This window comes from Orcinus orca, chromosome 21 (genome assembly GCF_937001465.1).
Source record: "Orcinus orca chromosome 21, mOrcOrc1.1, whole genome shotgun sequence".
Classification (NCBI taxonomy): domain Eukaryota; kingdom Metazoa; phylum Chordata; class Mammalia; order Artiodactyla; family Delphinidae; genus Orcinus; species Orcinus orca.
In genome coordinates, this window is record NC_064579.1 from 1,273,028 (window position 1) to 1,297,436 (window position 24,409).

The following is a 24,409-nucleotide window of genomic DNA, read 5'->3' on the forward strand; positions in this document are numbered from 1 at the left end:
TTTGGAAGCTTTAGCCACAGCAATCAGAGAAGAAAAAGAAATAAAAGGGACCCAAATTGGAAAAGAAGAAGTAAAACTGTCACTGTTTGCAGATGACGTGATATTATACATAGAGAATCCTAAAGATGCTACCAGAAAACTACTAGAGCTAGTCAATGAATTTGGTAAAGTAGCAGGATACAAAATTAATGCACAGAACTCTCTTTCATTCCTATGCACTAATGATGAAACATCTGAAAGAGAAATTAAGGAAACGCTCCCATTTACCGTTGCAACAAAAAGCATAAAATACCTAGGAATAAACCTACCTAAGGAGACAAAAGACCTGAATGCAGAAAACTATAAGACACTGATGAAGGAAATTAAAGATGATACAAACAGATGGAGAGATATACCATGTTCTTGATTTGGAAGAATCAACATTGTGAAAATGACTATACTACTCAAAGAAATCTACAGATTCAAGGCAATCTCTATCAAACTATCAATGGCATTTTTCACAGAACTAGAACAAAAAATTGCACAATTTGTATAGAAACACAAAAGACCTCAAATAGCTAAAGCAATCTTGAGAAAGGAAAATGGAGCTGGAGGAATCAGGCTTCCTGACTTCAGACTATACTACAAAGCTACAGTAATCAAGACAGTATGGTACTGGCACAAAAACAGAAATATAGATCAATGGAACAGGTTAGAAAGCCCAGAGGTAAACCCACGCACATATGATCACCTTATCTTTGATAAAGGAAGCAAGAATATACAATGGAGAAAAGATAGCCTTTTCAATAAGTGGTCCTGGGAAAACTGGACAGCTACAGTTGAAATTAGAATGAAATTAGAACACTCCTTAACACCATACACAGAAATAAACTCTAAATGGATTAAAGACCTAAATGTAAGGCCAGACACTATAAAACTCTCAGAGGAAAACATAGGCAGAACACTCTATGATATAAATCACAGCAAGATCCTTTTTGACCCACCTCCTAGAGTAATGGAAATAAAAACAAAAATAAACAAATGGGACCTAATGAAACTTAAAAGCTTTTGCACAACAAAGGAAACCATAAACAAGACGAAAAGACAACCCTCAGAATGGGAGAAAATATTTGCAAACAAAGCAACTGACAGAGGATTAATCTCCAAAATATACAAGAGGCTCATGCAGCTCAATATCAAAAAACCCAATCCAAAAATGGGCAGAAGACCTAAATAGACATTTCTCCAAAGAAGATATATGGATTGCCAACAAACACATGAAAGGATGCTCAATATCACTAATCATCAGAGAAATGCAAATCAAAACTGCAAAGAGGTATCACCTTACACTGGTCAGAATGGCCATCATCAAAAAATCTACAAATGGGCTTCCCTGGTGGCGCAGTGGTTGAGAGTCCGCCTGCCGATGCAGGGGACACGGGTTCGTGCCCCGGTCCGGGAAGATCCCACATGCCGCGGAGCGGCTGGGCCCGTGAGCCATGGCCGCTGAGCCTGCACGTCCGGAGCCTGTGCTCCGCAACGGGAGAGGCCACAACAGTGAGAGTCCCGCGTACCGCAAAAAAAAAAAAAAAAAAAAAATCTACAAACAGTAAATGCTAGAGAGGGTGTGGAGAAAAGGGAACCCTCTTGCACTGTTGGTGGGAATGTAAATTGATACAGCCACTATGGAAAACCATATGGAGGTTTTTTAAAAAACGAAAAGTAAAACTACCATACGACCCAGCAATCCCACTACTGGACGTATACCCTGAGAAAGCCATCATTCAAAAAGAGACATGTACCAAAATGTTCATTGCAGCACTATTTACAATAGCCAGGACATGGAAGCAACCTAAATGTCCATCGACAGATGAATGGCTAAAGAAGATGTGGCACATATATACAATGGAATATTACTCAGCCATAGAAAGAAACAAATTTGAGTTATTTGTAGTGAGGTGGATGGACCTAGAATCTGTCATACAGAGTGAAGTTAGTAAGAAAGAGAAAAACAAATACTGTATGCTAACACACATATATAGAATCTAAAAAAAAAAAAAGCTTCTGAAGAACGTATGGGCAGGACAGGAATAAAGATGCAGACATAGAGAGTGGACTTAAGGACACGGGGAGGGGGAAGGGTAAGCTGGGACGAAGTGCAAGAGTGGCATGGACATATATACACTACCAAATGTAAAATAGATAGCTAGTGGGAAGCAGCTGCATAGCACAGGGAGATCAGCTCAGTGCTTTGTGACCACCTAGAGGGGTGGGATAGGGAGGGTGGGAGGGAGACTCAGGAGGGAGGGGATATGGGGATACATGTATACATATAGCTGATATACTTTGTTATACAGCGGAAACTAAAACAACATTGTAAAGCAATTATACTCCAATAAAGATGTTAAAAGAAAAAAGAAAAATGCAGTGATATCACAGCAGAAACCCCCATCCCTTATCTTCACTAAATATAAAATTATTTTCTCCTGGTTATTGCTATTACATTTTTTCATATTCTGGTGTGGAGGAAGATGATATTTAAAATAACCAAGAGAAATCAAATATTGATTTAATGAAACACAACTGTCTAAAGCCTTTTCCTCTGAAATAAAAACTAAAAATCCTTCTCTGTTAGGAGTATGGAAAAATAAAAAACAAAGATCTCCTTTTGTGTGGGGCCAGTAGTTATCTTCAGGGCTTTTTCCTAATGTGGATTCTGTCCTCAGAGGAAGCAGGAGGTGGACCATTTCCTCTTCTATGATTATTTATACTTACTCAGTTGAAAGGTTCCATCTAGGGCCTTGGGGACCAGCACTAACTGACCATGTTCTACAGAGTGACAGTTTGGGGAACGATTTTTTCCTTATGACAACAAGAGAGGCCCCTCAACGTTGTGCCTGGGGCACGGAGTGTGAACTCCTGCGCAGGTGCCTCCCACACCCGAGCCTGTCACTGTGTCGGGCCTCAGGTCCCCGCAGGCTATGTGCCTCTCCAGGCTCCCCCAAGGGTGGAATACAGCTTGTCATACACCCGCACCCACAGTATTTTGAGAGCACAGCTTATGTGACTGACAGCAATGAAGGTGCCTTTTTTTTTTTTTTTTTTTTTTTTTTGCGGTACGCGGGCCTACTGTTGTGGCCTCTCCCATTGCGGAGCACGGACTCTGGACGTGCAGGCTCAGTGGCCATGGCTCATGGGCCCAGCCGCTCCACGGCATGTGGGATCTTCCTGGACCAGGGCACGAACCCGTATCCCCTGCATCGGCAGGCGGACTCTCAACCACTGCGCCACCAGGGAAGCCCTGAAGGTGCCTTTTAATGAGGGTTTTAAGACGATGTTTTAAGCTCCAGTAGCTCATTTTTTCCAACTTAAGCCACTTGCATGAAGTGCTTTTTGTGAGGTGGCCAGACCAGATGGTTTCAGGGCTGGGACTTCAAACAGTGATGACCAAGGTCAGCTAGGAGCCAGCCCAGGGAAAGACAGACACAGGCTGTCCTTGGAGTTTCTGCTTTACCTCCAAAGATTTCCCGAAGAAAAGAACCTAATCTGAAGGCCAGGAGGAGAACTTAACATGTAATCTCATGTGTGTGCAGTGTCTGCTCCCTTGGAAAGTCAAGTATTATAAGCTGTTTTCTCCAAAATGCTATGTATGTATGTGCATGCATATACATCACGTGTATATATCTGACATGTATGTCACATGTAACTCCTGGTAGCATGTGTTACCATAAAAAAGCATAAAGAACGTAATTTACATGGCAGGATATTCCGGTAGCTCATCCAAACTTGTTGTTTTTACATTGAATTCTGCTCAGAATTTGTGGGCCTGGAACTTGGGAATACATTTGTTACACTGCAGTATTAGTTTTTATAGTGGAAATTGACTTAAGTTCTGCTACTGAATTTATTTCAAATCCATTCTGCTGCCTGTATCTTTCTCTTAACCTATCTTCAAACACTCCTCTTGCTTTTACTTTTTATTTCTGAGACTGCCTTTTAGCAGAACTCTTCAAAGTATGGGAGAGAAGGAAGCAAGTCAGAGAGGTTAGTGGCAACAGAAAGATGAGGAAAGTGAATGATGAAAGTGTTAGGGAGAAAGTTTATTCTATTGCATCTGGTTTCCTCCTTTTGCAAGTACATGCTCTCCAGGAAAATATGGCTGGGGGTGTATTTCACTTTTTAATGCTCATTTTGTCAAATTTTAATTAATGGAGCTTCTCATTCATATTAAAAATGAATTAAAATCTGTGTGTCGGTACAGCAGCAGCTCATGGCTAGCCTGCAGGACTGGAAGGGCAGGTGACAGATCTGCTCCCTTATATTCCCTGCCCTGAAGGAACCGTGTGACAGCCGTGCGCAGGGTCACACCCCGTGAGCTCAGCTGCGAGGCCAGATCTTCAGACGTGTTATACTCTCTGCGTGTGTGTGTGATTTTTGAAAGCATTGTTTTCCAATAAGTTGAATCTAACTTGAAACCCTTCATGAATGTCAGAAACCAGGCAGCGGCAAGGCCGGCGTCCCACTCGGCCCATGCGGACATCGTGCGCTGGTTCCGGGAGGAGCAGCTCCCGCTGCGGGCCGGCTACCTGGGCACCTCGGACAGCATCGCCCCATGGTTCCACGGTGAGTGCACGGCCCCGCCCCTGGTAGTGGGTGAGCCGGCTCGGCCTCCAGGCACGCAGGGTCAGGGCTGCCTTTCACCTGAGCTGCCCCCGAAGAGGCTCTGACCTTGTTCTCACAGAGCAGCTTTTCCCAGCTTTCTCAGGGAGCTGCTGTCTCACAACCAGAGGCCCACGCCACGGTGGCTCCCAGCACGGGGGTGATTCATCACCCCGGACGGGCACCACCACATTGTAAAGCAATTATACTCCAATAAAGATGTTAAAAGAAAAAAGAAAAATGCAGTGATATCACAGCAGAAACCCCCATCCCTTATCTTCACTAAATATAAAATTATTTTCTCCTGGTTATTGCTATTACATGATTTTTTCATATTCTGGTGTGGAGGAAGATGATATTTAAAATAACCAAGAGAAACCAAATATTGATTTAATGAAACACAACTGTCTAAAGCCTTTTCCTCTGAAATAAAAACTAAAAATCCTTCTCTGTTAGGAGTATGGAAAAATAAAAAACAAAGATCTCCTTTTGTGTGGGGCCAGTAGTTATCTTCAGGGCGGAGGGAAGGCAGGCCCCTTGGGACGGCCCCAGATGGCGGCGCTGTCATCCGTCCCCCACCCAGGGAGGGGCTGGTGTGGCCTCTGTGGGTGGCCGGAAGGTCTCGGGCTGAGTGACCTTGAGCAGATCATCGTTCTCCGCAGTGATTCCGTTTATCTGAGCCTCACTTTCCTCATCTGTTAAGGGAAGGGGTGGGACTTTGTGATCTTGAACTTAAAAGTTGACCCATGCGATTAAGGCTGCGAAGTGGGTCTGTTGGGGGCTGAGCAGAGGTCAGCTCGTAAAGCACGTCTTCATTCGACCCTCGAAGCTAGGCTCATCCAAGACTCTGTTTACCCAGCGCCTGCCTCACCGACCTCTCCGTTTCTTGAACTTCAAGAGAAGGAGGTGGCTTCCTGCCTCGATTGGCTTCCACGAGGTCTGTGGTTGGGTTGGACTCACTGGTCCCGTGGACAACAAAAGCTTTTTTTTTTTTTGGTCACACGGTGCGGCACGCCGGATCTTAGTTCCCCAACCAGGGATTGAACCCGTGCCCCCTGCAGTGGAAGCACGGAGGGTTAACCACTGGACTGTCAGGGAAGTCCCAACGACAGCTTTAAGACAGAGATCACATCCTCTCATGGAACACACTTGTCCTAACGGGTATCTCGGTTTGAGTTATGTTTAATGCTACTTACTCTCTTTTCAGTAGGATCGTCTCACACATAAATAAAGCCACAAAAACAAGCTCCCAAACACACAGCATGGCAAACTCCTCTAAAAAGAACCACGTTATCTGCGGTAGGCTCATTGCCAAAGAGCTGCCTTTACAGGTACAGCACAGCAGCCTAGTTTTCCTGGAAAGTGCATGTTCTTCGGCGATTTAGGTTTTGTAATTGTCCATCCCCAGAGGAGCCCCCCAGCCCAGCCCTCCCGGGACCAGGTCCTTCCTTTCCATTCTGCTCTGAAGACACTGGGGGAAAGAGTGACGACAGCATCAGAAGATGAATAGAAAGAACATGGTCAGTGACCCGTCTGTCATGGTCAACTCTGCTGCTCCACATTGCCTGTTTTTTTTTCCTTTTTAAGATAAGCAGTGAGGAAATCAGCCACTTTGTAGCTTCTGTGTCACTGGGCAGAAGATGCTGTCATCCCTGATTGAAAGGGTGGTAGCTTTTTTAACAGCAGGGAGTGAGAAATTCAAAGTGTTGGTGTTATTAAAAATCCTGATACTTCAATGGGCAGATCTGTTTGAAAGAGTTGCTACAAGCTAGGAAGACACAGTCAGACTAAAAATCTAGTTGAAGCTTTGGTTGAAAAATAAGACTCTTGAGTTTTACATATAATTTATTAATTGTTATTGAATTATTTTTATTTATACAAACATCATAGTTATAAACAAAGCAAATAATATGATACAATAAAATAAGGTAATAATAAATAAATACACAGCCAGGTAGTCAATGTAAATCATTATCTTCGGTTTTAAGAAGACAAAATTTCACATTTCTATCACAAAGAGAAGATGGATCACAACTTATCTTTTGGAAATATAATTGTTTATTTATCAGGAAGCCTGTTTTGAAATAGCGGCATGGAAGCTCTTCTTTATTGGTTTGCCATATTCCATTCATTGTCATGCACTCCGTTAATCACCCTTCCTAAATTACTGTTTTGGCCACCTAATCTTCCACCCCACAGAAGTTTCTATTTCACCCCTTTCTCTTAATTAGCTTTGGGTAAGGATGGGGCTGGGTAGGAGGAGACCAGGGAAGGGAGGGCTGCTGGGCCTTTGGCTTGTGGGGTGGGTGGAAGCTGCACGCTGTTGGTGAGACAGGAACCCAGGAGGATGCAGGGACTTAGGGGAGGGAGACAGTGCACTCGTTTGGGATATGATGAGTTTGAATGTTTTGGGGGGCCGTTGTGTGAAAGTATCCATTTGGCAATCAGATTAATGGGTCAACCCTCGAGATAATAGATTGGATCGTTAGCCCACGATTAAAAGCATGGAGGGGATGAGACTTTCCAGGGGTGAGTTGGGAAGATGGTAAGAGAGGAAGACCAGGCACAGAACCTGAGGGAGTGCCAGCCACCACTCAGCGCAGTGGCAGAGAGGAGCAGAGACCCCCCCATCTCTGTCCCAGGCTTGGTGGGTCCGAAACCTGCTGGGCAGGCCAGCCAGAGGGAGAATGGCCAGATTGGTGGCTCAGATCCAGAGGCTGTCCACCCCCTGGCAGATTCTTTCTTGTTCAGGGAAGGTCAGTCTTTGTCCTGTGAAGGCTTTTAACTGATTAGATGAGGCCTACCCACATTATGGAGGATTTTCTCTCCTCGTTTAAACATGATTTTTCTTTTCTTTCTTTCTTTCTTTTTCTTTCTTTTTTTTTTTTTTTTGGCTGTACTGTGTCTTCCTTGCTGCACGTGAGTTTTCTCTAGTTGCAGGGGCTACTCTGTTGTGGTGCACGGGCTTCTCATTGCAGCAGCTTGTCTTGTTGTGGAGCACGGGCTCTAGGCATGCAGGCTTCAGTAGTTGTGGCTCATGGGCTTAGTTGCCCTGTGGCATGTGGGGTCTTCCCAGACCAGGGATCAAACCCGTGTCCCCTGCATTGGCAGGCAGATTCTTAACCACTGGACCACCAGGGAGGTCCCTAAACATGATTTTTCTAATTATGAAATATTTTAAACAAGAACAGTACAGAGGGAAATATATCTAGTGCCAGTGATGAAACATGTTATAGCTACTCTCCAGATACAGTGAATGTTAAAAACCATATTTACTTCACATCTGCTTTTATTAAGAAATAAATCCTGACAGAGAGAATTAAGGCTTCTTTTTTATTCCCTTTTTGATTCTATTTCATTCTCTCCTTCCCAATGGGTGAACCACTCTTCTGAAGCTGTCCTTTCCATCCATATTTTTATACTCTTATTATATATATGCATACCTGTGTATTTCTATAAAATATATTTTAAAAATATAAAACATAGGTATATATATGTTTCTATAAAACAGAATATTGTGTTTAACATTTACATGGGTATCATGTTATAGATATTCTTCTGCAACGTGTGTTTTCTCTCAACATTATGTTATCTGGGTTTTTCTTTGTTTATAAATGAGACTGGCTCATTCATTTTACCTGTAGTGCAGTGTTATATGATATATGTTATTTAAATATTTATAATACACACACTATAAAACACATAATGCTTTATTTGTGTTTAACGATGATATATATTTTATTACACACACATATCATTATTCATTCATCCCTTCTCCTACATTTGGTACATTTTATTGCTATTGCAGAAAATGATGTGGTATACACCCTGAACATGTCTCATTGTAGACATTCATGATAATTTCTTCAGGGTATACATCTAGAAGTGGAAATGCTGGGAGGTAGGGTATGTGCATCTTTAATTATATTAAATATTGCCAAATGCCTTCCAAAGTGATTATACAAAGTTATACTCCCACCAGCTATACTTGAGAGTTTTTCTTCCTATATACTTGACATATGTGGTATTGCCAGGCTTCTTTGTTAATCTAACAGCCTGCGGTGGAACCACCTTAATTTAATTAGCATTGATTTGTTGTCCAGTTAGCCTTTTTTTATTAGTTTATAAAGAATTTATTTTTCCAATTCTTACATTAATTTCCATGAAAAGCCTTATATTGACTTCTTTATTGGTTAAAAAAATCAAATATTATTCACCATGATTTTTTTTAATGTACTATTTTTTTAACATCTTTATTGGAGTATAATTGCTTTACGTTGTTGTTAGTTGCTGCTGTATAACAAAGTGAATCAGCTATACTTATACATATATACCCATATCCCCTCCCTCTTGTGTCTCCCACCCACCCTCCCTATCCCACCCCTCTATGTGGTCACAAAGCACGAGCTGATCTCCCGGTGCTATGCTGCTGCCTCCCACTAGCTATCTATTTTACGTTTGGTAGTGTATATATGTCCATGGCACTCTCTCACTTTGTCACAGCTTACCCTTCCCCCTCCCTATGTCCTCAAGTGCATTCTCTACATCTGAGTCTTTATTCCTGTCCTGCTCCTAGGTTCTTCAGAACCATTTTTTTTTTTAGGGTCCATATATATGTGTTAGCATACGGTATTTGTTTTTCTCTTTCTGACTTACTTCACTCTGTAGGACAGACTCTAGGTCCATCCACCTCACTACAAATAACTCAATTTCGTTTCTTTTTATGGCTGAGTACTATTCCATTGTATATATGGGCTACATCTTCTTTATCCATTCATCTGTCGATGGACATTTAGGTTGCTTCCATGTTCTGGCTATTGTAAATAGTGCTGCAATGAACATTGTGGTGCATGTCTCTTTTTGAATGATGGTTTTCTCAGGGTATATGTCCAGTAGTGGGATTGCTGGGTCATATGGTAGTTCTATTTTTAGTTTTTTAAGGAACCTCCATACTGTTCTCCATAGTGGCTGTATCAATTTACCTTCCCACCAACAGTGCAAGAGGGTTCCCTTTTCTCTACACCCTCTCTAGCATTTATTGTTTTATAGATTTTTTAACTTCTTTTTTTTTTTTTTGCTGTACGCGAGCCTGTCACTGTTGTGGCCCCTCCTGTTGCGGAGCACAGGCTCCGGACGCGCAGGCTCAGCGGCCATGGCTCACGGGCCCAGCCGCTCCACGGCATGTGGGATCCTCCCGGACCGGGGCACAAACCCGTGTCCCCTGCATCGGCAGGCGGACTCTCAACCACTGCCCCACCAGGAAAGCCCTGTTTGTAGATTTTTTGATGATGGCCATTCTGACCGGTGTGAGGTGATACCTCTTTGTACTTTTGATTTGCATTTCTCTAATAATTAGTGATGTTGAGTGTCTTTTCATGTGCCTCTTGGCCATCTGTATGTCTTCTTTGATGAAATGTCTATTTAGGTCTTCTGCCCATTTTTTAATTGAATTGTTTGTTTTTTTTGATATTGAGCTCCATGAGCTGTTTATATATTCTGGAGATTAATCCTTTGTCCATTGTTTGATTTGCAAATTTTTCTCCCATTCTGAGGGTTGTCTTTTCATCTTGATTATGGTTTCCTTTGCTGTGCAAAAGCTTTTAAGTTTCATTAGGTCCTATTTGTTGAATTTTGTTTTTATTTCCATTTCTCTAGGAGGTGGGTCAAAAAAGATCTTGCTGTGGTTTATGTCAAAGAGTGTTTTTCCTATGTTTTCCTCTAAGAGTTTGATAGTGTCTGGCCTTACATTTAAGTCTTTAATCCATTTAGAGTTTATTTTTGTGTATGGTGTTAGGGAGTGTTCTAATTTCATTCTTTTACATGTAGCTGTCCAGTATTCCCGACACCACTTATTGAAGAGGCTGTATTTTCTCCATTGTATATTCTTGCCTCCTTTGTCATAAATTAGGTGCCCATATGTGCATGGGTTTATCTCTGGGCTTTCTATCCTATACCATTGATCTATATTTCTGTTTTTGTGCCAGTACCATACTGTCTTGATTACTGTAGCTTTGTAGTATAGTTTGAAGTCAGGGAGCCTGATTCCTCCAGCTCCATTTTTCTTTCTCAAGGTTGCTTTGGCTATGTGGGGTCTTTTGTGTTTCCCTACGAATTGTAAAATTTTTTGTTCTAATTGTATGAAGAATGCCATTGGTAGTTTGATAGGGATTGCTTTGGGTAGTATAATAATTTTCACAATATCGATTGTTCCAATCCAAGAACATGGTGTATTTCTCCATCTGTTTATGTCATCTTTGATTTCTTTCATCAGTGTTTTATAGTTTTCTGAGTACAGTCTTTTGCCTCCTTAGTTAGGTTTACTTCTAGGTATTTTCTTCTCTTTGTTATTGTGGTAAATGGGATTGTTTCCATAATTTCTCTTTCTGATTTTTTGTTGTTAGTGTATAGGAATACCAGAGATTTCTGTGCATTAATTTTGTATCCTGAAACCTTACCAAATTCATTGATTCGTTCTAGTAGTTTTCTGGTTGCATCTTTAGTACTTTCTATGTATAGTATCATGTCATCGGCAAATGGTGAGAGTTTTACTTCTTCTTTTCTAATTTGGATTCCTTTTATTTCTTTTTCTTATCTGATTGCCATGGCTAGGACTTCCAAAACTATGTTGAATAAGAATGGCGAGAGTGAACATCCTTCTCTTGTTCCTGATCTTAGTGGAAATGCTTTCAGTTTTTCACTATTGAGTATGATGTTTGCTGTGGGTTTGTCATATATGGCTTTTATTATGTTGAAATAGGTTCCCTCTATGCCCATTTTCTGTAGAGTTTTTATCATAAATGGTTGTTGAATTTTGTCAAAAGCTTTTTCTGTATCTATTGAAATGATCATATGGTTTTTATTCCTTAACTTGTTGATATGGTGGATCACATTGATTGATTTGCATATATTGCAGAATCCTTGCATCCCTGGGATAAATCCCACTTGATCATGGTGTATGATCCTTTTAATATGTTGTTGGATTCTGTTTGCTACTATTTTGTTCAGGATTTTTGCTTCTATGTTCATCAGTGATATTGGTCTATAATTTTCTTTTTTTGTGATGTCTTTTTCTGGTTTTGGTATCAGGGTGATGATGGCTTCATTGAATGGATTTGGGAGTGTTTCTCCCTCTGGAAATTTTTGGAAGAGTTTCAGAAGGATCAGTGTTAGCTCTTCTCTAAGTGTTTGATAGAATTTGCCTGTGAAGCCATCTGGTCCTGGAATTTTGTTTGTTGGAAGATTTTTAATTACAGCTTCAATTTCATTACTTGGAATAGGTCTGTTTATATTTTCTAATTCTTCCTTGTTCCATCTTGGAAAATTGTACCTTTCCAAGAATTTGTCCATTTCTTCATGTTTGTCCATTTTATTGGCATATAGTTGTTTGTAGTAGTCTCTTATAATCCTTCTTATTTCTGTGGTGTCAGTTGCGATTTCTCCCTTTTTATTTCTAATTTAATTGATTTCAGTCCTCTCCCTTTTTTTCTTGATGAGTCTGGCTAAGGGATTTATCTTCTCAAAGAACTAGCTTTTAGTTTTATTGCTCTTTGCTATTGTTTTCTTCATTTCTATTTCATTTATTTCTGCTCTGATCTTTATGATTTCTTTCCTTCTACCGACTTTGGGTTTTCTTTGTTCTTCTTTCTGTACTTGCTTTAGGTGTAGGGTTAGATTGTTTATTTGAGATTTTTCTTGTTTCTTGAAGTGAGATTGAATTGATATAACTTCTCTCTTAGAACTGTTTTTGCTGCATCCCATAGGTTTTGGGTCATTGTGTTTTTGTTGTCATTTGTTTCTATGTATTTTTTTTAAAGTTTTTACTTCCCTTCAGTGATGATAATAGCTACTCTTTTTAAAAAATTATTAATTAATTAATTTATTTTGGCTGCATTGTGTCTTCGTTTCTGTGTGAGGGCTTTCTCTAGTTGCGGCAAGCGGGGGCCACTCTTCGTTGTGGTGCTCGGGCCTCTCACTGTCACGGCCTGTCTTGTTACGGAGCACAGGCTCCAGACGTGCAGGCTCAGTAGTTGTGGCTCACAGGCCTAGGTGCTCCACGGCATGTGGGATCTTCCCAGACCAGGGCTTGAACCTGTGTCCCCTGCATTAGCAGGCAGACTCTCAACCACTGTGCCACCAGGGAAGCCCTATGTATTTTTTTATTTGTTCGATTTCTTCAGTGATCTCTTGGTTATTTAGTAGCGCAGTGTTTAGCCTCCATGTATTTGTGGTTTTTACCGTTTTTTCCCTGTAATTGATTTCCAATCTCATAGGCACTGTGGTCAGAAAAGATGCTTGATACGATTTCAATTTTCTTAAATTTACTGAGGCTTGATTTGTGACCCAGGATGTGATCTTTCCTGGAGAATGGTCTGTGTGCACTTGAGAAGAAAGTATATTCTGCCACTTTTGGGTGGAATGTTCTATAAATATCAATTAAATCTATCTGGTCTATTGTGTCATTAAAGCTTCTGTTTCCTTATTTATTTTCTGTTTGGAGGATCTGTCCATTGGTGTAAGTGGGGTGTTAAAGTCCCCTACTATTATTGTGTTACTGTTGATTTCCCCTTTCATGGTTGTTAGCATTTGCCTTATGTATTGAGGTGCTCCTAAGTTGGGTACATAAACATTTAGTTGTTATATCTTCTTCTTGGATTAATCCCTTGATCATTATGTAGTGTCCTTCCTATGCCTTGTAACAGTCTTTATTTTCAAGTCTATTTTATCTGATAACGAGTATTGCTACTTCAGCTTTCTTTTGATGTTCATTTGCATGGATTATCTTTTTCCATCCCCTCACTTTCAGTCTGTATGTGTCCCTAGGTCTGAAGTGGGTCTCTTGTAGACAGCATATATATGGGCTTGTTTTTGTATCCATTCAGCCAGTCTGTGTCTTTCGGTTGGGGCATTTAGTCCATTTACATTCAAGGTTATTATCGATATGTATGTTCCTATTACCATTTTCTTAATTGTTTTGGGTTTGTGGGTCTTTTTCTTCTCTTGTGTTTCCCACCTAGAGAAGTTTCTTTAGTATTTGTTGTTAGTTTGGTGGTGCTGAATTGTCTTAGCTTTTGCTTGTCTGAAAAGCTTTTGATTTCTCCATCGAATCTGAATGAGATCCTTGCCAGGTAGAGTAATCTTGGTTGTAGGTTTTTCTCTTTCATCATTTTAGGTATATCCTGCCACTGCCTTCCGGCCTGCAGAGTTTCTACTGAAATATCAGCTGATAACCTTATAGGGATTCCTTTAAATGTTATTTTTTGTTTTTCCCTTGCTGCTTTTAATATTTTTTCTTTGAATTTAATTTTTGTTAGTTTGATTAATATGTGTCTTGGTGTGTGTCATCTAGGGTTTATCCTATATGGGACTCTCTGTGCTTCCTGGACTTGGGTGACTATTTCCTTTCCCATGTTAGGGAAGTTTTCAACTATAATCTCTTCAAATATTTTCTCAGACCCTTTCTTTTTCTCTTCTTCTTCTGGGACCCCTGTAATTTGACCCCTGTAGTGCATTTAGTGTTGTCCCAGAGGTCTCTGAGATTGTTTTCAATTCTTTTCATTCTTTTTTCTTTATTCTTCTCCTCAGCAGATATTACCACCATTTTGTCTTCCAGCTCACTTATTTGTTCTTCTGCCTCAGTAATTCTGTTATTGATTCCTTCTAGTGTATTTCTCATTTCACTTATTGTATTGCTCATCTCTGTTTGTTTGTTCTTTAGTTCTTCTAGATCTTTGTTAAACATTTCTTGTATTTTCTCAATCCATGCCTCCATTCTATTTCCAAGATTCTGGATCACCTTTATTATCATTACTCTGAATTCTTTTTCAGGTAGATTGCCTATTTCCTCTTCATTTTTTTGGTCTTGTAGGTTTTTACCTTGCTCCTTCATCTGTGACATATTTTTTTGCATCTCATTTTTTTTCCCTTTGTTTTATGACTGGGATTGTGTTCCTGTCTTACTGGTTGTTTGACCTGAGGCTTCCAACACTGCAGTTTGTAGGCTGTTTGGTAGAGTTGGGTCTTGGTGCTAAGATGAGGATCTCCGAAAGACCTCACTCCGATGAATATTCCCTGGGGTCTGAGGTTCTCTGTTAGTCCAGTGGTTCGGACTCGGAGCTCCCACCCCAGGAGCTTCAACCCAACCCCCAGCTCATGAACCAAGATCCCGCAAGCCGCACTGGGTGGCAAAACAAAACAATGTAAAAAATAAAATTAGACTAGGAAACTAACAGCTATGTTAGAAAAAATATAAAAATTAAAATATAGATGAAACAACAACCAGAAGGTAAAACAGAACCACAATAGTGAAAAAGAGGAGGAGGAAAAAAAAAAGGTGGAAAAGGCCTTGGTTGTGGAGGGTGGTGCCTAAGCAAGGGGGAGGTTTGGGCAGTGGGCGGGGCCTATGCTCAGGACCCACAGGGCTGGAAAAGGTGGGGGGTAGGGGGGTGGGGCGGGTGGGGCTTAGGCTCAATGGAACATAAGGGACCCAGGAATGCCCCCCACCCCTGCTTTCAGCGGGTGGGGGACCCCACCTGGGAGCCTAGCAGGCCTCCTGGGCTCGAGTGGGGGGGCAAGCACCCTCCTCTCCTGCTCCTCGCATCCTGAAGGGCCCCTCCCACCTGCCTCTCCTGATCTCCCCAGCCTCCCTCCTATGTCCCCAGGACCCACGTGGTCTGGAGTGGGCTTTAGAGGGTGGGAGATCGGCTTGGGAGCTTAGCAGGCTCCCCAGGCCCCAGTGGGCAGAGCAAACGCCCTGTGATCCTCTCCCACTCCTCTGGTCCTGGAGGGCCCCTCCCACCTGCCTCTCCTGTTCTCTCCCCACCTCCCTTCTATGTCCCCAGCACCAACCCAGCCCGGGGGGGACCTCTGAAGGCGTAGGACCTGGCCTGAGAGCCAGGCAGACTTCCCCGGCTAACTGGGCGGGGGAAATGCTGGGCTCGCATCCCCCCGATCTGAGCCCCTGAGGGTCCCCCTAGGTGTGAGAACCCCTGCCCCCTCTCAGTCACCCCTCAGGGGCACCGGTCCTGTCCAGCCTCCATTTCTCTTGCCCTCTCAGTCCCTCCACATCGTACCGGTTCGCTTGGGGGTTCCTCTCGTCTCCTTGGGCATTGGGGCAGGTACCCTAGTTGTGGGGAGATGCAAAGTCTGCGTCTTCCCACACCTCCATCTTGACTCCACCCTGTAATTTATTTTTATATATGATATGTGGTATAGAGGCTTGATTTATCCTTTTTCATACGGGTGGCCAGTTGTCCCAACATCATTCCTTAAATAGTCCTTCCTTTCTCCACTGATTGGTAATGTCAAGTTTTAAAACTCTCGTTGGGATTTTTAATGGAATTGCATTGAATTTGTAGATTAATTTGGAGAGGGAATTGCCATCTTTATGTTATCATATCTTTCCACCCGTGAACATGGTAAATGTCTCCTTATATTTCTTTTTAAATCATTAAATAAATTCCCCATACATGACATGCACTTTAAAGAAAGCAAACCAGACTTTAGTTGTATGTACTTATATTTTTTGTTTCTATTTTGAAAGAGATTTTTTAAAGTATGTCATTGGTTGTTGGTGGTGTAAAGAAGTTATGTTTTTATATATTGATCTTGAGTCCAGTAACACTGTTGAACTCTTATTAATTCTACTGTCAGAGTATTCTGTTGGAGCTGTAATATTTCGAGGGCTAACATGGGCCAAGCATTGCACTGCACTCTTGAAGAAGGTAACTTTCATTCCCACTCCATAGAAGAAGAACCCAGGAACTAAGATGGTAGGTTCTTTCCCCACCTGTGGTGGCAGAGGCAGCATTCACACCCAGATCTATTTGACTTCAAAGCCACAGTGTATCTGCACTAGGACAAGTGAGAACACCCATGTGGTGCTTTTTATTAACCTGTGAAGTTTAAATCAGTGAACAGTAATACCACAGAGATTTGCTTCTCTGATAAATGAACGAGGTCACTCAGTCTCACAGTCAGTGGTAAAATGGGAGTGTCAAAGAGACCTCATTCAGCTATGTCTTGCCCCATCCTTGCCTCTGAGAATAAGGGAAAAGCACGCTTTTGTCTGGACACTGTTTTGCTCGCTTCCAGGTGGGATTTCAAGAAGCAGTTATTTGACATACAAATGCTCCAAGGCCACAGGGTTTGGAGTAACAGAAGTGCAATATTATTATGATTGTGGCAGTAGGTACCCAAATGTATGCATTTGTCAGAATTGATCTATGACACACTTAAAATTGGTGAATTTTATTGCATGTAAATGATATCTCAAACTGATTTTAAAAAATTTAATGCCCCAAAGCAGCACAGAGTTTTCTTAGCTCCTAGCTCGGAAAGGTAGTATGGTGCAGGCTTAGTACCAGACTCCAAGATGGATCACTGGGTTTCAGTTGTGTTTTCTCCTCTGTAAATGGGTATAGTATCTACACCACGGCATTGTTTTTTAAGTAAGTCAGCTGACATGCGTGAAGTGCTTAGGGCCTGGTGCAGTGTTTCTGTTGTAAGCAGAACCGATCAGCTTCCTATTGGAAGTTCACCCCTCCTGTCCTCCCTGCCTTTCTGTTCCTCATCACCCTCACCCCACCACCAAGTATTGTCTTGAGTAGCAGCGTCACATACGAGGAAGAGGCAGCACTTCAACAAAATAGATCTTAATTACTGCCCAAACCATCCTACGCTGTTTCCTCAAGTATTTACTTAGGGCCTGTCCTTTAAAAGCCTAGAGCCCTGGAGGTCACCCCAGAAGGCAACAGTAATTTGGAAGGACCAGCGGATAGCCACCCCACAAACAGGGAATAAAGCTGTGTGGAAAGTTCAGCATAACAAGCAGTTAGGGTTGAGCGTGGGGTTAGGAGGGAGGATGTGGTGAGATGGCAGTGAGTCCTAGGGTCACTGAAGCGTGTCTTCTCTTTTCTAGATTTATAATTTTCTGAGTAGTGTAGTTGTTAAGTCTATTTGGTTTTGTTTCCTTAAGAGGGATTGTTTTCTTCTCTGTTTCTCACTGCTTATCTCCTCGCATGCTTGTGTTGAGTTCAGGACTGTCTTGACCCTCGAATATATCCTTGTTTTTATCCATTTCATTCTTGCGTGTGGCCACCCTATTAGAGCGCCTTTTGGTCTGGACCGTTTGTGCAGTTGGTGATAAGTGTTGGGGAGCCTTCCTGGCCAAACTTAACACCCCTCTGAGCAAAGTCATTTCACTCATTCTGTTTCCTGCTGTGAGTCTTCAATGTGGGTAGATATGTAATTAATCGTACCACTTCTTGGAGAAAAGGGCCAAGGAATAAATAAAACTGAAGTTTGAAGGTCCATCCAGAAACCCACAGACCTATTTCTTCATTCCGTCCATTTTCCTACTCCTGTTAAATATGCAACAGTGTCAGGAGCTTAGGAGCCAGCAGGAACTAGGAGTGGGAAGGTGGGAAAAAGATAGAAGTAAATGTATAAACAGATTTCTGATTTAGGAGATTTCTAGTTACTTCTGTTGTTGTTAGATAATTCACGTGCTTGCTTTATGCATCAACAGCTGATCGTTATTCCTCTGAAATGTAATTTATGCTTCCTTACCCGAAATTGGAAATGCTTAGACTGTTGATGAAATACTTCCACCTGATTTATTTCTTGTGGATGTCTTTGCTGTCGTGGCATATGATCGAACGTGCCCTCCAAATGCTTTACATTTTTTGAAAACTTTACATTTTAAGCTACTTAAAAAGCAAATCCTTTTAACATCCATGGGCTACCAACACAGTTCATACTGCAACTATTTTGATTCTTTCCATATTTGCTACACCCTCCAAATTTTCATCCTCCATTGGGGGTAAATCCTGTCCATTTCTGTGGAGGCAGTTATTCTCTGGAACTTAAGTTCCCTAGGGATGATTGTCCAGGAGGAGTCCTGTGTCTTTGTCTTCCCAGTGTTACCGAGTCCAAGCTCATACTGCTCAGGGCATGACAGGCCGATACATTGAGAGATGAGGTGTTGGGGCAGAGAAGAGTAACTTTATTCAGAAAGCCAGCAGACTGAGAAGATGGTGGACTAGTGTCCCAAAGAACCATCTTACCCGAGCTAGAATTCAGGCTTCTTTTACACTAAAAGGGGAGGTGGTGTGCTTCTTGGTGTCAGAATCCTTTGTTCTTGCAGCTGTCCACATAGGTCACGACGTTCACATAGGTCAGGTCACAACAAGACAAAGGTTATTCTCTGTTCTGCAACTTTTTATCTCTATATGAATGGAAAGCATTGTACCTTTAAAGGTCGGGCCTTGAGAATGGGCTACCCTGTATATTTCAGGATATAGGCAGCATTCTTTTTTACAAAGGTGCAGAGCCTGCATGACTAAGCACAGGCCACAGAGCTCAAAGGTTAGAGCTAAAGGAATAGGTCCAATATGGAGTCAGGTTTGTTCTTCTCCATCATACCTGCAGTGTGCCATCCAGGCTCCATCAGCACAGTCCTCCAGGGCTGAGTGTATATACCTGGATGGGTTGCATTGAGAAAGTCTCACAGAAGCCTCCCTAGATTTCTTTCAGGCTAAAACCTTAATTAACCTGGAAACTGGCATCCATAAGCGATAATCTGTCCTTCAGCTATTTTGCTGAGGAGTGGAGGTTTCTTAATTGGGGGGCCATCAAAATTCTACCCATCTCTCACAAAGGGATTTTTCAAGCTTCTGTCTTAAGCACAAATTACTGATTTGTGTGACTTTTCAAAGTCACCCAAATGTATTCACCCTGCCTCACTTACATCTATGATTCGGCTGCCTCATGGAGTGGAAGAGGCTGTGGTCGGAAGCAGGAGAACGTCGGTGCCTGTGCGTGGCAGTGATCTCGCAGAGGCCGCAGGGAGTGGTGGCGTGAAGGGAGATCTTAGTTCCCTGCCCAGAAATTGAACCTGGGGAGCCTGGATGAAAACCAGGAATCCAAGCCACCACACCCCTGGCTCTTGCCCGCAGTGAAAAATGCATTTCTCACAGAGGCAAAAACTGTAGAAACAGGTACAAAGTTTATTATTAGAGACACAGCACAGCAAGTGGGAGAGCACACAGGGAAACAGTTTGTTTAGTTAAGACAGAAACAAGGCAGAGATGCACACCCGGAGAGAACGGGTGTGGGCGTCCTCCCTAATGAGGAGTGCAGTAAAGAGGCGGTGAAGTCACTTATACAGGGCAGTTCTTCTGGGTCTCTGTTTACCTCTGGCCAATTATCTGGTTTCTTTCTCCGCACCTGCCCTGCCCTAGGACCCTCCCTAACACGTGTGTGCGCAACTTTTTTCCAAGATGGATTCCAGCCCAGAGGCCTATGGGACGGCCTTAGCATCACCCATTATGGAGTAGTGCCCCCTCCTTTTTGACCCCCAAGGAGGCTTTCTGGACATGTGCAGCGTCTCCCTTGCCCCAAGGGTGGGACATATGTGACCTCTTGATCCCTTACCCACACAAAGTTTAGCCCCTCTCTGTTCCTGCCACAGCTGTTATCTTCAGGCATCCACAGGAGACAGAGTCTGGCTATTTACACTGTTTCTGTTGTCACTTCCATTGCGGAGAGCAAACAGGAGGCTGATTTTAAATGTCTAACCTGGAACCTGTCTATCTCCTGTCTCAGGAAATGCAAACAGAAGACTAGTCTGGCCTGAAGCCCACTTTTTCCTGCCCCCTGAAATGTAAACGGGAGGCCAGTTGTAAATGCCTGGCTTGTAAATGCCTGGCGTGGCTATCTCCAGCCTCTGCAGGGGAGGGCACGGGGAAGCCCTGACCTTGGGAGGAACCAGCAGGGCCTGAGCCACGAGCCCCGGGAGTCACCTCCGTTCAGCATCAAAGCTTCATCTACAACGAGGCATCGGAGCACTTTGTCCAAATTATTCTCTGCGGTTCTCCTATGTGCCTGTGTAGTGTTAGTTCAGATTTCTGAAATACCTGAAGATGAAACATAAAGAGGTGAAAGCTACGGTATTTATTCAGATTTGAGAAGAGCTATCTTTTCTGCAGTGAATACTACGCATTGCTTTTTTTCTGGGAGACCCTGGCTTTTCTCATAAATTACCCAGGGCTTAGTATGTTATTCCAATAATGCTGAGAACAGTCCATTAACCCCAAACCCTCTCTTCCTTGAGTTTTTCAAATGATGCAATTGGGTCCTCACCCTGACGCTGCTGGCCACCGGGGTCAGGGCCTGCCGGCACTCGGAGCCTCACACTTCCCATCACTGACGCCCATGGCTCTGGGTTTGCGATTTCCACTGTGGTCTTGGAGGGACCTCGGAGGCAAGAGAGAGGGCAGTGGGTGGGTCCCACCAAAGGGAGTGGCTCTGCTTGGGAGTTTACTTGTGATGCGTTTCTGGAAAGGGGCATTCTACTCTTTAGAGAAGTAGCTTTAAGTCCAGACTTTCTTTGTTGTCAGACTTTCTTTGTCACGTGCCTTGTGTCCTGGACTTCTGCTGCCACAGCCAGAGCAGGCTAGACGCTGCTTCTTGAGCCGGTGCGGGTAGGCGAGCACGCGCGCTGGCGACAAGTGCATCTCTGGGACCTGGCCGCCTGCGCTCAGCTCCCGGTCCCCCACCAACCGGCTGTGTGGCCTCAGCAAGTCGCACGACTCCTGCACTTGACTCTCATCAGTCTGATGCAGATAACGACGTTACCTGCCTCCCAGGGCTGGTCTGAACAAGGTAAAATACATAAAGTACTTAGAACTGTGTGTGACGCATACTCAGGCCTGGTTAGTAAGTGTTAGCCATGGTGATGAGGTGAGAACAAACGATGTAATTTTAACCTTTGAATTATTAAGGAAACATTATGAATAATACTTTAAGAGCTCTGACCGTTTTTCATCATCCCTAAGGTGCCTGAGATGTCAAGGGTGAATGTCAGCATCATGGTGCGCCTCCTTCTACACAGAGGACCAGGGCAGGACCCAGAGCCTCTCTGAACATGCTTCCTTTACATGCTGCAGGGTCAGAGTGTAAAGTAGGAAGGAGCTCTCTCCCAAGTTTAAGACTCCCCGGGGATAACGTGTACACTCGCAGTCTGCAGGGCTCTGCCTGGAAGAACCAACGTGCCCGCCGGGGACAGGTGTTCCAGATGGGTGTGTGTGATCCTGGCCTGGGGTCAGGCACCGGGTCCAGCCAGCACTCGGGGCCCACCCGAGAGACCTTACGCATGTTAGGAACTCTGCAACATGGGCCTTCCCCTTTGTCCTTGAAGGGCAGTGACAGTGCCTCTTCCTCAGGCCACTGTGAGGATTAAATGATGGAATGCACACCTGGAGGAGTGCCAGGCAGACACAAAGAACCCTCAGTGCTGTTGTTATTGGGTTATCTTTCGTCTGGTTATTAAACACAGCTTTTCCAGACACTGGAAGCAGGTCACACAGATGTACATGTATCAGCAGAGTTAGACCCTTGTCCCCGTGGTAACAATTCTCAGACCAGAGGCAGTGGTTGCTAGAAGTGTCCTAGAGAAAGAAGTAAGACAGAATTATTCGTTAGACCTTTTCTGGGCATCCTGAGTGGCAGGTGCTGAGGCTGTGAAAATAAATAAGGAGTGGTAGCTGCCCTCTCGTTGCTCACGCAGTGGAGCAGGGAGACACGAAGCAGAATGTGCCGTGGTCCCCTCAGAGCTGTGGATGGCGCTTGCCCAGGTGGAGGTCGGGCCAGGTGAGCCCTTGGAGAGGCTGAGTGCTCACCGGGCCTGGAGGACCCTCAGCCTCAGATTGCTCAGGGAGAGATGAGAACGCTTCATGCTGTTGGGCTGAATCTTGGAGGATACGGAGGAAGGGCCGGCAAAGGGCATCCCGTTTACCTGCCCTCCTTCTGTAGGGGAGTCGCTGTCACTTGGCTTTCCAGTGAGGGTCCTGCGGGGGGTTCTGAGTTGTTTCAGGTCTCCTGGGGGTCCATTTATCGTCTCCTGTGCAAAAACAGTTTTCCTGGGCCTGGCCTGGAGCGCTAAACCTACACTCGCAGGGGTTTAGGGCTGTGCTCTCCGATATGGAGCCACTAGTCATGCCTGGCTCTTTACAGCAAAATTAATTAAAATGAAAACTTGAGTCCCTCAGTCACATGTCAGGTGCTCAGTAGCCACACATGACCGGCACAGACAACATTTCCATCGTCACGGAAAGTTCTGTTGAATAGGACTGTTCTTGAGGGCACCGGGCGTCACGCAGACGACCGGGACAAGTGAGACCTTTCTCTCTGCTCCCCTCCAAGCCGGGGGTCCAGGCTCTCGGGAGCTTAGCCCCTTCCCCTGGCACAATGCCCTCTGCTGTCCCCCGGGCCAACGCCGTTCTGCCCCACCTGGCCTGGATTCAGCTCCAAAATAGACTGCTGGGTGAAGAGCTGGTTCATTTCAAAAAACTGCTGAAGCAGAAGGAAGCTTTTATGTATCCGTTTCCACTAGTGCAGAGATCCTTCTATGCTCCTAGACAGGTTTGATTCTTGTGTGAGGAGAGCTGGTGCGAGGGTGGTGGCCTGGAGGTGTCACAGCCTCAGGGACTGGAGGAAGGCCACTCACTGCTCTAGAATTAATTTCTTAGAGTTGTGCACGGGGCACGAGTCCGTGGTGATTAATATCTGATGCTGGACTTCGGCATTGCATTCAAGAGCTCCCTTTACGGGGGAGCTTGGCAGTGACCTCAGTCAGGCCTCCCTGAAGGCACCCGCTGCCCTCGATGGAATCGTGAGAAATTGTCCATCGACCTGTATCACAGGTGCACCAAGAGAGCATGCCCTTCAGGCGTGGTGACCCTGTTGTAAAGCAAAAAGAACAAAGCCTAGTTCCCGTAGCATTCACCTTCTGCACCTGCCATGGGTACCACCGAGTGGAAGGAGGCCCCATTAGGACCAAGTTCTGGTGTCTCTGGAGATGAGACAGCACCAGGACTTGTGTGTAATGAGGAATAGTTACAGACTGGGAGGCTCTCGGATGGTTTGATCTACAGCTACTATATGACCTGATTTTAAGAGGAATTTACCTTATTCTGGTTATAATTTTCCAGAATAGCTTTCATTTTAGGAATCCAAATCCCTCTGGATAAAATCCAGACATTATACATTATAACATCTGTCCCATCTGTTGAAGTAATCTGGAATCTCAGAGTCAGCCTGTCAGTAAGTTGGGGAGGGGAGAGAAATCTTTTCAGAATGAGCCCCTCAGCTCAATTCTGAAGTCAGTGAAAAATACCCCTGGTTTCAGAGACAGACCCAGAGTCTTCAAACCTTGGTCCCCTGCAGGCCCCAGGCAGGCTGGTCACCTGTGGCCTTGGTTCAGCCTCCGGTTGCCCTCCATGGGACCGGTGTGTGCAGAAGGTACAACAGGCAGACAGAAGCGGTCGTAGCTGGGGGAGCTCACCTGGGCGTCACTTGGGCACCTGACGCGGACACCCAGCAGCTGACCCAGGGGCTCCTCAGGGTCACGGTGCCTGCCGTGTCCAGTGGCTCAGTCTCACTGGGGAAGGGCAGGAAGGTGACTGGAGAGGACAGAGAAGGTGCCCCATGGGGCAGGGACACAGCAGAGCTGGGGCCAGAGGAGAGGCGGCAGGCTCATTTCCTGTCCCGCGCCCCCACTCCCACCCCCATCCTGGCGTCGCCCTGGGGCTGAGCCTCACGCACCGGGACGTGCAGGTGCGGGCCCTGCAGGGGGGATGGGGCAGGAGGCGGGCTGGTCAGCTGGATTTCCAGTCCTCCCTTTATTAAAGGTCTGCTTACAAAAGAGAACATAGAAGCAGTTTTAGTTTAGGCTTCACCCTGGATAATTAGGTTTAATTCTCAATTAACTTTA

General features: G+C 44.2%; 1 protein-coding gene across 1 annotated transcript in view; it reads left to right on the plus strand.

Moving 5' to 3' along the window:
• SH2D4A (SH2 domain containing 4A) overlaps positions 1–24,409 on the plus strand; it is a 65,506-nt gene that overhangs the window by 37,529 nt on the left and 3,568 nt on the right. Inside the window, exon 7 of the mRNA XM_033415380.2 lies at positions 4,472–4,602. Within this exon, the coding sequence (XP_033271271.1) occupies positions 4,472–4,602 (131 nt within the window). The remainder of the gene's footprint in view (positions 1–4,471; positions 4,603–24,409) is intronic.